Source organism: Passer domesticus, chromosome 4 (genome assembly GCF_036417665.1).
Source record: "Passer domesticus isolate bPasDom1 chromosome 4, bPasDom1.hap1, whole genome shotgun sequence".
Classification (NCBI taxonomy): Eukaryota; Metazoa; Chordata; class Aves; order Passeriformes; family Passeridae; genus Passer; species Passer domesticus.
In genome coordinates this window covers 43528707-43541667 of record NC_087477.1, presented here as the reverse complement: position 1 = coordinate 43541667, position 12961 = coordinate 43528707, and the positions used below count along the sequence as shown (strand labels likewise).

Sequence of the window (12961 nt, the reverse complement as noted above, 5' to 3'; positions counted from 1 at the left end):
TTGTTTTTGTAAGCCAAAACACCGTGTTAAAGAATTTTCATCCACCACAAACTCTCGCTTTCATTTTACTCTTTCTTCATTCTTTTTGGCTTTCTGCAGGGTAACTACCTGTCTCCTTCTTCCATTCTGAGGATTTGGGGAATAGGATCGAAGAAGTATGGAGCCGGCTTGTGTTTTCAAAGTACTGTCCTGCCAGATAAACTTGCACAGAAGCCTCTTATTCTGTCTTTGCTTTCTCAATTCACTCATTGGATTACAGTTTTGGACCACTTTGCAAGTTCCTAATATGGAATCTGGTATAGAGAGATCTCAGAGCTCTTCCTGCTGCTTTCTACTTCAGTATCCCAAAAAAGCAATACTTACAGTTTTGTCAAGTTGTATAAACCTTTGAAAGCACGTTCAGATATGGCTCTGATTTTATTATTCTGAAGATACCTAAGAAGATACAAACCCAAACAATTTATTCTCTAAACAAGTGAAGTTAAAGCAAACATAAGTAACCAACTGAAATCTATCAGCTAAACTGAATGCACATTTGATACTTTAAAATCAGATGTTATATTTGTTACATCTTGAATTTGACAATAACCATTTCACAGCTATAGCTGGAAAGACTGCAAGGCTGTTTTTAAAGAAATTCACACAAAGAGCAAAATCATAAAAATCATTCCAATGGATGCTTGCTTTGCCAAAGACAAACAGTGGAGTGGTGGTTTACAACCTCCTAGATTAGGTCCTAACCTTGCAGTGCTTACCTCTATGTGTTTGCCTAGATTTCTGCTGCAACCAAAATTTTGCAAGGTAAATGTAAGATTAGAATAATTTTTGATTTTTTTTTGTGGTACCACAGAATTCTCAAAATACTGCATTTGTAAGATAATATATTTAAAATTATACAGCAAATTTTATTAATCTCCTGTTAACTGAAGATACTATTTTTTTAAAAATTATGGATAATTTTAATGCATTATAACATTATTCTCCTAATAATATTTAAACCTAAGTCCTTTAAATCAAATCCCACCTAATGAAGCATTTAGATGCATTCCTGCTGGAAAGCAGTAAGAAATTGGACATTGCCTTTTACAAAATGGGTTTCTGCCAAACACTGCTCAAGATCTTTTGGAAAATGTAAAATTATCTATCAGAAGGGTGTGAAGTTGATATTAGAATCAATTTTTTATACATATATAGGTTGATATGGATTTATTTATTTTAGTGAAAACTTACCTTTCAGGAATTTAAGGGACATAATGGGACTTAACTTTCAGAACACAAGATGGTGCTGCAGTGTAGCACAGTTCCCATGAAAGAACACTTTGAATAGGTTACACAGAAGCCCTGCTCTAGACTTCTGCATTTAATTTTTATTTCACTACTTCTATATAAAGAAAACTTGTTAAAGGCTATGATTTTTGAACAGCATGTATGTTACATGCTGGAAAACATAACACAGTATTATATTGCCATAATAATTTGACTTGTTGGGCATTATCAAATCACTACCAGACATAATTAGGAGAAAAACCATGTGCCATGGGAATGAGCTTTCCATGATAATGGGAAGTTTGAGTTTCCAAACTTTTTTGCCAGAATACATCAATTTACTTACTTTAATACGATTTGGCATATTCTGTTTATTATAAATGTAGCATCCTTCACACAAAATTAAAATTTAATATTTTTCTGGTATAAACCACTCTATAAACACAAACCATTGAATATGCAGAAATTATGGTTTTGCAAAAAGACAGATGTCAAATCAAGGTATTTGAGCCAAACAGGGTACACATGAGGTATCAAAAGGTGAGACAAACCAGACTTTTGGTACTTAAATGTTAAGCTCCACGTGTGTACATATGGGGGGAAGGAAAGAATGAATATTTAAGACACTAGATATGTATTTTATGTTATAGCACTCCCTTACAGATTTTTAAGATCTTGGTATTTCTTGAAAACATCAGCAGAAAGTTTCCTTAGCAGATTCCTCTGAAGAGACCTGTAGGAATGAATGCATACAGTAAAACTACTGTGCCAGGATCCTACAGCGCTTTTGTTATTTAATAAGGGCAGCTCTCACTCTGCCAAACAACAAAAGCAACATGAAACCATCTGAACATGCTACTTCTGTTCTTCTGTATGCTGGTATCTACTTAAACAGTAAGAAAAATATATTATAATAATAATAAAAAAATTCCACATCCCCAGGAAAAACTGGCAAAATAATAGTTAAAGCTAAGAATGAAAAAGATTTTAATATAAACTACAGATTTATTTCAAACCTCAAATGCATATAGAGTGTATTTCCCAGTTCATGTGTCCTTATGTGCCATCTCCATTGGGAACACTCAAGTGTCCTATCAAGAATAAAATTCCTTCAGGATGTGGTTTAATTAGAAGAGAATTTAGCCTGAAAGCCAGCTGAACCAACTCACTGCTTTTTCTACAGCTAGAACTGGGTCAGTATTTTTGAACTCTTTTTCGACCCTGAGCCAGAAGCCAGTTTAAATAGATGCTTGACATTCCACATTAGTTTTTGTTATGAAGTGTTGCAGTATTTGAATGTGGACCCAACAAGGAGAACTTCAGCCACATGTGAACACAGGTTGGGACCAAAAGGAAAGATCCATGACCGGATCTATGAGGGACATCCTCAGGTAAGGCCATGGGATGCTGCTCCCTGCTCACCACACCTAAAACTGCTTCTCAAACAGCAATGTGCAAATCAAGAGCACATCAACCATATTCTGATATCTTCAAAAGAGTTTGGCTTACACATACATATCTGCATGATGAGTCAGACCAATTAAATCATTTTAAATAACACCATATTCGGAAACATCAAATGAGAACTAAATAGATTTGCTCCAGCAGGGAGTTCCACCAAGTTCAAGGCTATTGACTTTATTGACAGGAACACAGCCTAGGAATATTGGCAGGATCATAGAATAAGAAACAGGTTCTAAGCATTTTGTCTTGAAAGAAAGCATTTCTTTTGTAGATTTCCTTAGATATCCTGAAACTGTACCTCAGGTCACTGTTACAAACATGAAATGATTGGTTCACAGAGTTTTTGGTTCCTTAGTTTCTTTTCTCCCCTTTTATGTAAGGAAAACCTGTACTTAAATTATTTAAGTACTTGTCAACAGAGAGACACAGTGCTTCCCAATTATCAGCGTATTATAATTATAAGGCTGTAGTTGTGAAAAAGGTGTAGGATTGACAGTCAAACCTGAACAGAGCAAGAGACCCAGTTACTTCTCTACTTACATTATGGTTATGTTTGAAGAGACTGATGGGACAGCACGTAGTTTGGCAGCATCACAGAAAACCTCCAGGCCTTGGCAGGTACACTCTGCTGGCACATCACCAGCCACTGCAGGAGAACAGGAGCATGGTCAGGGCAAAAGGTGGCATATGAGGTGTGATGGGATGTGGAGAAAAGAAATATGGTATAAAAGAACAACAAGCACAAAGACAGATATAGCAGTCTCTTTTAAACACAATTAAGGCGCATGTTTTTACAAAATTGATTTAGACCTTGGAGGAATCTAACAATAAATATGAAAGGACACAAAAAATTATATTACCTCTGTGAAAGAGCTTGTAAAAGCTCTTGAACCTTAGGCATGACATACAGGAATCTGGAATGCAATTTTTGCAGGACTTCTTTAGATTATTCAGCAATCTTATTACTAGAAGGAGCACAATTTCTATGGGTGAAAATAGGTCAAAAATGGGTCAGGAAGTCTGCTCAGAGGAGACAGCAGAATCAAAAAGTCTGTGCAAAGACCTGTGTAGGTGGAAGGGGTTTGCAAATTTCATTTGATGTACAAAGAAATGAACTGGGAGCAATGTTGCCTTCATTTCACTCTGAAATATATGCCAGTTCTATGGTCTCTCCAGCAGCATCAGCATATTTAGATAAACATTTATATTGTCCTTCTAATTGGCATATGCTAATTAAAATACGTTTGACACTTTTCTTGCAGAAAATGAATCATGCTTAATGGAACTGAAATTAGCTTCAAATTAGCATCCATTCATTTGAGATATTATGCTTTTTAACTATAAATGAAACAGCACCAGCACTAAATTTCCTGCTAAGAATATATTTGCTCTGTATTTCTTTCTAGGAATCATCATTAATAAAATAATATCTGTAATTTACTTACAGCACTCAGGTGTCTTTGTCTGAAATGCATACAGAGATTTCAGTTTATTGTATTTGTCCTTTGTATAATGTTTATCAAATTGCAGAGACCATCCATTGTTGTCCTCTAATAAAAAAAAAAATACAACATAAACAGACCAAAATAGAAGATATTAAAATAGAAATGCAAGGTAAAAATGCCTTCACTTAATGTAGTTGCATAATTTTTTTGTCTAATTAATACAGGTCTTTATTCCAGAGCACTTCACACACCATTAGATAACTTTATACAGCTGCTTAATCTTGCATATCTACAAACAATACGTGCTGCATAGAAGTAATGGCATATTATACCTTCAATAACAGAATTTGCTGTGACAGTCACACTGAAAAAGTATAGCTGTGACTTCAGAAATGTTTATTTATGTAGGAGCCTAAAAATGAGAGGGAACAATATTTTCATACTTCCTTAAACATGCAGGTTTGCCACTTTGTCGAGGAAAGTTGAAATTACTACTATGACTCTGACTAGTTTGTGCAGAGGGATGTCTTGCACTGTCACAGCCTATAATTTCTTTCCTGAAAATCTAGATGAAGGCCAAAGGAACACTGCTTTTGAGGAGAAGAAGAGACTTGGTATAACCTACTCAAGTCAGAATGTTCATGTTAAGATTAATATGCATCTTAAACAAAGCATGATTCCATATTACCTCTTTGGTCACTGTGCATAGATGTACTGGAACTGAGTAGTTTATGGATGTAAGAGAAAAATTTAAGAGAAGACCTTTTAGTTCCTTCCAAAGAATGGACGTTTCAAGGCATAGTGGTGCTAGAAAAAACTACAGATCTGTTAGCTACTTGTTTCTTAGAAATCTATCCTGTATCTGAGACCTGTAAATTGACTCATCAGCTAGCTACTTTCCAAACAGGCTGGAAAGGGAACTTGCCTTTAAAAGATCTGATTGGATTTTAGTTTTATTAATTTGAGTCTGACTTTGGTTTTCTTAATTTGAGTCTGTCTTCTCTTCAGCTTTTAAAGCATCTCTTTTAATGAACATGCAGCAGTAGCAGAAATGCTCTTTGGGATGGCAATCACTAGCTGGTGAGCCTAAGCATCCATGACAATTGAAAGCACCACACTTTAAGGATATCTACTGCAAAACAACATTTCTATGAGAACTCTCAGGATGGCACTGCTTTGCTAGTAATTACAGTCTCAGATTCACCTTTATGATGCACTGGCAATAGTCTTTACCCCTGCAATTTCACAAGTTTATAGTTTAGTTATACTTAAGTACAATTCCTCATGGACATTTCTCTATAAATCTTTATATTTAACTAAACATTATTACTATATATATAGGCTTCAAAATAGGCAGGGAGAAATAAAAAATATTTAGTTCTTTGCAAATTTTCCCATTCTGAAATGGCTTCTCATTTTTCATGCCACATTACAGCTCAGTTGTTGTTTTCTCAGACAGGCAGGGAAACTACCTTGAAAGCATCTCCTGACACCTGCCTACAGATGAAGCTGGTTTTGAGAGATGCTTGCCTCTTTGCTGCTGAAAAGATGTGTTACATGTGTACAGATTAATGATAATATGAAATATTAAGTAACTTCAGGCGAGCTATCCTTCATCTAGTTATTTGTTTGTTATGCATAAATTGAAAAGATGAAAGATCCAAAGCAAATATAAGTGCCTGTCTTCAGGAATTGCTCCAGTAAGAGAAAAAACAGACCTGATGAGACATTTAAGAACATTTTACTATCTTGCTCAAGAGCATCTTGCATGCTCTGATCCATTAGAAGTTTTGCCATTCTAGATCATTGAGCTAATATTCAGAAGCAGCCTAATGCATTTTGGACAAAATGAAAGGTATTGGCCAACCTTCTCCTGCCTGCTTTAAATGCTCAAAAGAAGATCAGTTTTAGCACTGCCTGCAGCATGGAATTTGCAATTGATGAAGTGATGAGAACAGACCCTTTGTCAAGTAGCAAGGGCATTAAAACCTACTGCCCTGTAGATGGGACCACAATGAGGTGTTCTCTACCACTATTCCTGAATATTTTACTAGAGAACATCCATTGACTTTCAATTGTGTCACTGGACTCAGCAATATGCGGGAATTCAACAAACACAGGGAAAGTAAGATTTTTAAATAGAAACTTGGAAAAATGGTTTAAAAATGAAATTATTCTTGAAGTATTAATTATACCAAATGAATGTTTTTCAGTCAGGAATACAGTATGAAAATACTCTTGGATTTTCTCATTCATTACTATGTTCATATAAAGCGGCTATATGAGATTGTATTCCACATTTTTGTACTTTTAAAATACCTTGTCATGTGACAAAGCATGTACAAGAGGTGACCATAAATGCATTTCACATCTGCAGACAAAAAGGATGAGAAGTGCCTCCCACACTAGTGGGAATAATGGAGCAGTTTGATACAAAGGGAAAGTTCCTCGGCATTTTTGAGGAAGTCTAGAGGCAGCTGTGTATTTCTGTGTGGCCATAAAAAAAGCAGGGGAAAAATTCAAAGAGAAGATGGATTATTTTGTACTGGAATGATTCCAGCTGTTTGGTGTTTCTAGTGAGTTAATTTTAAATAATGGGCTTTTCTCATGGCATAATTTCTACTAGAAATAAAGAGGGATATCTGAATATAATAAACAAGTTTTTAAACATCTCTTGGCCTCCAGAAAAATATGCTTTGGGCCAAAATTTCTGCCCAGGCATGGGACAGTCTCTATTTTATCCAGACTGTTTTGTCAAATCCCGAAAGAATGTATTGTGCAGAATAACTATGTTTAGCATGACCAATCAATGAAACACTCAGTGGCAGAACTGTAAATCACTTTTTGGTTGTTTAGAGTTTAGATGAAGGTTTGTGGCCTGTTTTTACCTCTTTCAAGGTAAGGTTCTCCAAACACTTTAAGAAATGACTGGTAATAGTACTGTCTTGAAACCCCAAATCTATCATTTGAGAGAGTACAGCTCAGATGAGAAATTACTGCTACCCTGAGCCAGTTCTAAAATAGATTATGTTGGCTGTGGTTCTGTTAAAAAAAAGAGATCTGAGAAAACAAAGCATCACCACATCTTCCTCTACATGAGATATGAAATAAGTGGTGGCAAACTGGATTTATCTGACTAGAGATTAACATGCTCTTTCTTACTGAAAGTTTCCAATTACCACTTCTGATGGGAATGAGAAAGAGCATGTTGATCCTGACAAACTACAGATTTGAGTAATCATTTCAGTGACAGATCCAAGAAAGTATCATCTTTTCTCAATTAAAGACATATCTCTTACTTAATATGGAGCTTATGATGAGGATGCTATCTATATGACTTCCCCTTTTTCTCAGCCATGTCTTTGTGGGTATTATACAGAGAAATACTATCAGCTAAATGCACAAACACTCTAAAGACACACTGTGTCACCCTTTGAATTTGCCTTTGCTATTGGTGGTCATAACCTTTGGACATATTTCTATTTGTCAGTTGTTCAAATAAACATTTTCTTGCTTTAAAGAATTACTTCAGGCTTTTCACAAAAGTATCTTTTGGTGCAAGGAAGACCCATGTCCTCCAGACAAGAAGAATTTCCTTTGAAAATATTTACAGATTGAGGAATATAATTGCCCTTTTGCACAGTGTTGAGGCATCCTGATACAGCCTCATAATTTACAAGACCAAAACTACACAGAGATTTTACAAAACCAAGGGTTGTGGTGCCTGGAGGGAGGGCAAAGTTGGGACGGAATTTCACTGTGTCAGTTTAAGTATCCAAGCAGGAAAAATTAAGAACTTAGAGCTAGACACCTTATCAATCAATTCAAAGGTAAGTTACCCCACAGAAATTTTCATGTCACTGCACATATACTGTGTCCTCTACCTGCTGATTAATTGAAATCACATGTAGCTTGTCTGCTGATATGTGACAATGCAATCACAGTAAACCAGACCGGAAACAAATTAATTTGCATAAAGTTTACAGTTCTCTGGATGAACTAGATTACATACTTGCCCAAGTTTTTTTGATTTTAGGGCAACTAAATTAAGCTGGTGCAACTTTTAAGAAAATAGGCAGGTTAAAATTTCCAGAAGATAAACATCTTTTCAATGTTTAATATTTATTCCTGTGAAATACATGCATTGAGTTTTCTAGTTTTATAACAATACTTTTAATCTATATAAATTTTTCTGATTTTATAGTCTGTTTTTCTTGATGTATATTAAACTTTTAAAATTAAAATAATCTAACAGTATGAATACATCTATAGAACCTTTTGTTGCTTGAAAGTTCCTTTGGCAATAACTCATTACAGTGGAGACCAGGAGACACATAAGTCTAATGAAATGCAAGTTCCTCTTAATTACCAACAATATTTAAAAATCACAGTAGCAAAACTGACAAAAACCCCTCAAAATTTCAGCAAAGCTATTCTATGTGCTGATACTTGCACATCAGAGTAAACCTTATTGTTTTGGTGCCATATACTGTGAATGGATGGCAATGACAATAAAATTTGGCCATACAAAAAAAATTTCCATGTGAATCTTGAAAATTCTATGTTTTCCCAGGTATTTGATACATTTTGAGTTCACTATTGACTGTCAAATATTTACTTTATGCTTCACAAACAGAATTTGCTATCTAGGCTTAGAAGTGAGTACCACCTCATTCAAATCCTGTATTTTAAGTATGATGGTAAAAATGCCATGCCAGGAAAACACAAGACCAACTATAACATTATTCATTACTAGTATTAATTTGAAGTATAAAAACATCAAGGTCTTCTGCAATGTGCTGAGACACAAATTAAATTTCTCATCCCTTATGAGCAATCCTGTAATATTAAAACATATATCTTTCGTACAGATGTTTTGAAATACCCCATAGAAATTTGGATTTCTGCTATGGAAATCTTGATTTAATGCACCCACAGAACTGCAATAGTTCTGTGTGCAATTGTGGGTCTTCAAGGAAGCACATATAAATCAGCATTACATTATACAGGTTGTTAGTACGTTTAGCCTGTTGAATTTTTATTGGTCCCTCTTAAAAAAAGAGAGCTGCTCTGTAGTAACTCATTTCTTCAGGCAAGGCAGTCACCTGGTGAGCGTGTGGCACACAGCAACAGATGAGATCTGTGTTTATAGAGGCAAATAGGTGCAAGACTTCAAACAGCCACTCCCTGCCCCAGTTCTTTGGGAAACCTCTGTGTGTGACGAACGTCTAAAAGTGAATTTACAACTGGGGAGCGGAACGCTGTCCTTTGTTCAGGGAACTCTTGGGGCTGAGAGCAGCACAATAGTAAATACATTTAGCCAGCAAAAAACTCCTCTGGAGTCAGAAACAAATTAAATCTGCATGCCTGTTCTTGCTTCACTAGACTGGAAAAATGTGGCTATGACACTGTGATTAAAAAACAAATGCAGACACACTGCAACCATTGCCTAGCTGCCAAAAAAGCAGTTTTACAGAACTATCAGCACAATTGTCCAGAAGCCAAATTTTTAAACACTGAGGAAACTTGTGCTCTCAAAATAGCTCAGGCTACTTTGTTCCATTTACTGCTCTACATAATTAAAGATACTGCTTACAAAAAAAGATAGAATTAAACACTAGCACATTTTTTCTTCCATTCTCCCTTTTATTATTGCTGGTATGTAAAGAGTAGTCAAATGTGTAACAGTAGTTGCTGGTTTTTAATGTCCCATTCATGGCAAAAGGGTCTGGTTTGCAGAGGGGCAAGGGATTGGGGCCAATATTTTGTTTTGTGTTATTTTTTGTTTTGAAATTAATAAGAATTCTGGTGCTTGTATTTTTTACAATTCTTATGTTAAAATACTTTTTATTCTAATTAGGACTTATACCTGTGTTGCTTGCACATAAATACTTTCTCTAGAGATTTATTAGTAATAAATGAAGAGCCTATATTAACAACAAGTTCTGAGATGGAGCAAAAGAGCTACTCAGTAGTGTGATGTGACAGTAACACTAATTTTAAATGAAGAATAAACTGTACTTCCTCAACCAATTAAGTTTGAGATAAAAAGGATTGAGGCATTTATTTATGAAATCTACATACCACAGACTGCATGGGAAGAGACTGTATATTATACCTGATAATTCTGTGACAGGTTGCACAACCTAGATTTCTTCATCTAAAGGAAAAAATCCCCCACTGCTAGCACAGTACTTCCAATCTTTTCCAGATCTATTGAGGAAGGCTGGTACATGAGTAACAAACACTGGGTTTTTGAAATATATGAGCATTTTATTAGTTTGCTAACTTAGGTAAGTTATGATTCTTTGCTCACTGAAGACAGTGGGAGTCTCTCTGTTGATTTTAGTGGAGTCAGTCCAGGCCAGTTCTCACTGGGCTTGGCTTTGCTTCATAAGCCAGGTGTTGTGACTGAAGATACCACATCAGTCATACTGTTTGCATTTTAAACTAGAACTGAACATAACAAATCCAATAACTATATAGACTTTAACTGCATGTTTGTGTGCTATCAAACCCTAATGGAAATTAGGAAAAACTTTTAAATCTGAAAGCAGAATTATTTATAAAGCAATGAGTCCACTTTTACTTTACATACCAGGGATTTTCAGAACCTGCAGCTACAGGATGCTGACACATAGTACATTAGTGACAGAGCAATAGGGATTAATCTCAATCTTCCAGACATATAAAATATGTTTTCAAATTGGCCAGGTAGGATGTAAAGTCCAGAGGAAAGCCCAATACCTTTTGAAGTCTGATTTTATTCTATATTTTCCCCAAACTAAATTTGACAGTTGATGGGTGGTTTTGAAACAAGAAACTGGAGGTAACCTTCACTGCAATTTACTGGGAGGCTTCTCCCCAAAAACTGGCATCATATTAACAGCAGAGCTAATTTACAGTTCTGATGACCAAATTGTGCTGATCACCCAGCAGAATATATGGAGTATGAGAAAAAATATTGCGACAAATTTCTTAGAAAATCAGGCAGGAAAAACATCTATTCATTCTTTCACTGGTTCAAAATTTACCTGCATTTAGAATTTTTGCATACTAATTTTTAATTCATATGTTATGACTACAAAGTGCAACTGAGCCAGTGTTGTATCCAGCAGAGATAATTACACAAAAGTTGTTTGACTGAAAACTTCGCTCTTGTATCACTGCATCCAACAGTAGGACAATTTTAGTCAGGGAAAGCTGACTCTTATCTAGGAAAAAAACTAGTTTGTTCAGCCCTCTAAGTGTAGGGCATATCAGAGAATTTTAAAAAAAGTGTAAGATTTAAAATGTAAATATTTAATTAGAAGCATATGAAAGAAATTTTTTATGTGTGTCTAAAGCTATTCTAGATATTTTGAAAATAGAAACAACCATGAATCATTACTGGCAGTGTTAGCTGTCTTCTTCCAAATGCATGGAGTACATTTATGTTATGATTAACTTTCCACATATTTTTCCCAATATTTTGCATGTCAAGATTTGTTCATGTAAAGAAACACACACCTTGTAATGAGAAAACACACGTAGGCTCAGTGCAAATCTACATCATAAATATTGTTCTGTTATTTTTGCTTTGCATTAATCAACTGTTACTTTTATCTATTACTAGTTTTGCTTTTGCTTTGTCATTAAACATCACCGTGAAGGCAGAGATCTCAAAACTTTTCTTTCCATGAATTTGTACTTGGGAATACATACCTGGCACATTTAGTATGCCCCTGGACATCAAAGAGTTTGCCTAGAGATTGTTTAGACTGCATTAACAATCATATTGCAGCAGTAATGTCTTCAATATGAGAAATATTTGTTACTTATTTTAGGAACAATTTCCATGTCAACACTGCCACGGCATTATGTGAGCAGAATTTGTGATTACACCTATTTATCCTGGCTCAGGTTTAAAAAGCAATGAAGTAAAAAAAAGTTCTAACCTCCCATCTATAAATGCCAAGGAGCTGCAGATTCAAACTTTACAGCTGTAAATAAATGGGCAAAGCTCTTCCCTGGAAAATCAGGCTGAAGCCATTACATTTGAAATCAAAGCTACTAGGTCCAAACAATATCCAACTTGCTCTGCTTTGCCAACTTCATCTTTAAACAAGCTTGGGCACAGAAGGATGCTGAAATTGCTATCTCTTGTTTCCGTACATATTTTGAATTTTACAAATAGACACAAAAATAACTCCAGATGAAACATGATAGAGGCTAAATTGCCTCACAATGCCCTCAGCCTAATTAAGAACTTGGTACTTCAGCAAGAATGAGTATGGAGCAGAACAGCAGAGTAAAATGTACTGCTCTCTCGAGCCTAAAAAAGGAAATTCCTCAAAACCATAAACTTTATGACAAATTACAAAACTTAAATTTCATTTTTTATTTAAAAATATAATTTTCATGACAGATTTTCCAAGATACTTGCTTCCTTTTGGTGGACTATGATTTCGAGTTCAAAAGGTGAGATTACATTTTCCATGCACATTTAAGGTTATCCAGCCATAGTTCAAGCAGAGCCTCCCATCACGGCAGGCATGATAAAATGCCAGCTGCCTCCTTTTATTGCAGTTTACTACATTGCCTCAAGCTCTTCCCCATTAGGGTATAGCACACTATTTTATTGATTTTGGAAAGCCAACTAGGTGGCAAAGGTGGAATTTTCAAAGATGAGTGGTTTCACTTTAGTGTGAAATATCAGCTATAATTCATTCCTTTCCAGAAGTGAAGAAATGCTGAAGATGAGCTAGGATATCCACACCCTGAGGTTAAGCACTAACACAGCATTC

General features: G+C 35.3%; 1 protein-coding gene across 17 annotated transcripts in view; it reads right to left on the bottom strand.

Moving 5' to 3' along the window:
- RXFP1 (relaxin family peptide receptor 1) overlaps positions 1-12961 on the bottom strand; it is a 100458-nt gene that overhangs the window by 14153 nt on the left and 73344 nt on the right. For all 17 annotated transcript variants that reach the window (XM_064417517.1, XM_064417521.1, XM_064417508.1 and 14 more), the window contains 4 exons: positions 4176-4280; positions 3271-3376; positions 1928-1999; positions 364-435 (listed from right to left, as the gene is read on the bottom strand). In XM_064417517.1, coding sequence (XP_064273587.1) covers positions 364-435; positions 1928-1999; positions 3271-3376; positions 4176-4280 — 355 coding nt within the window. The remainder of the gene's footprint in view (positions 1-363; positions 436-1927; positions 2000-3270; positions 3377-4175; positions 4281-12961) is intronic.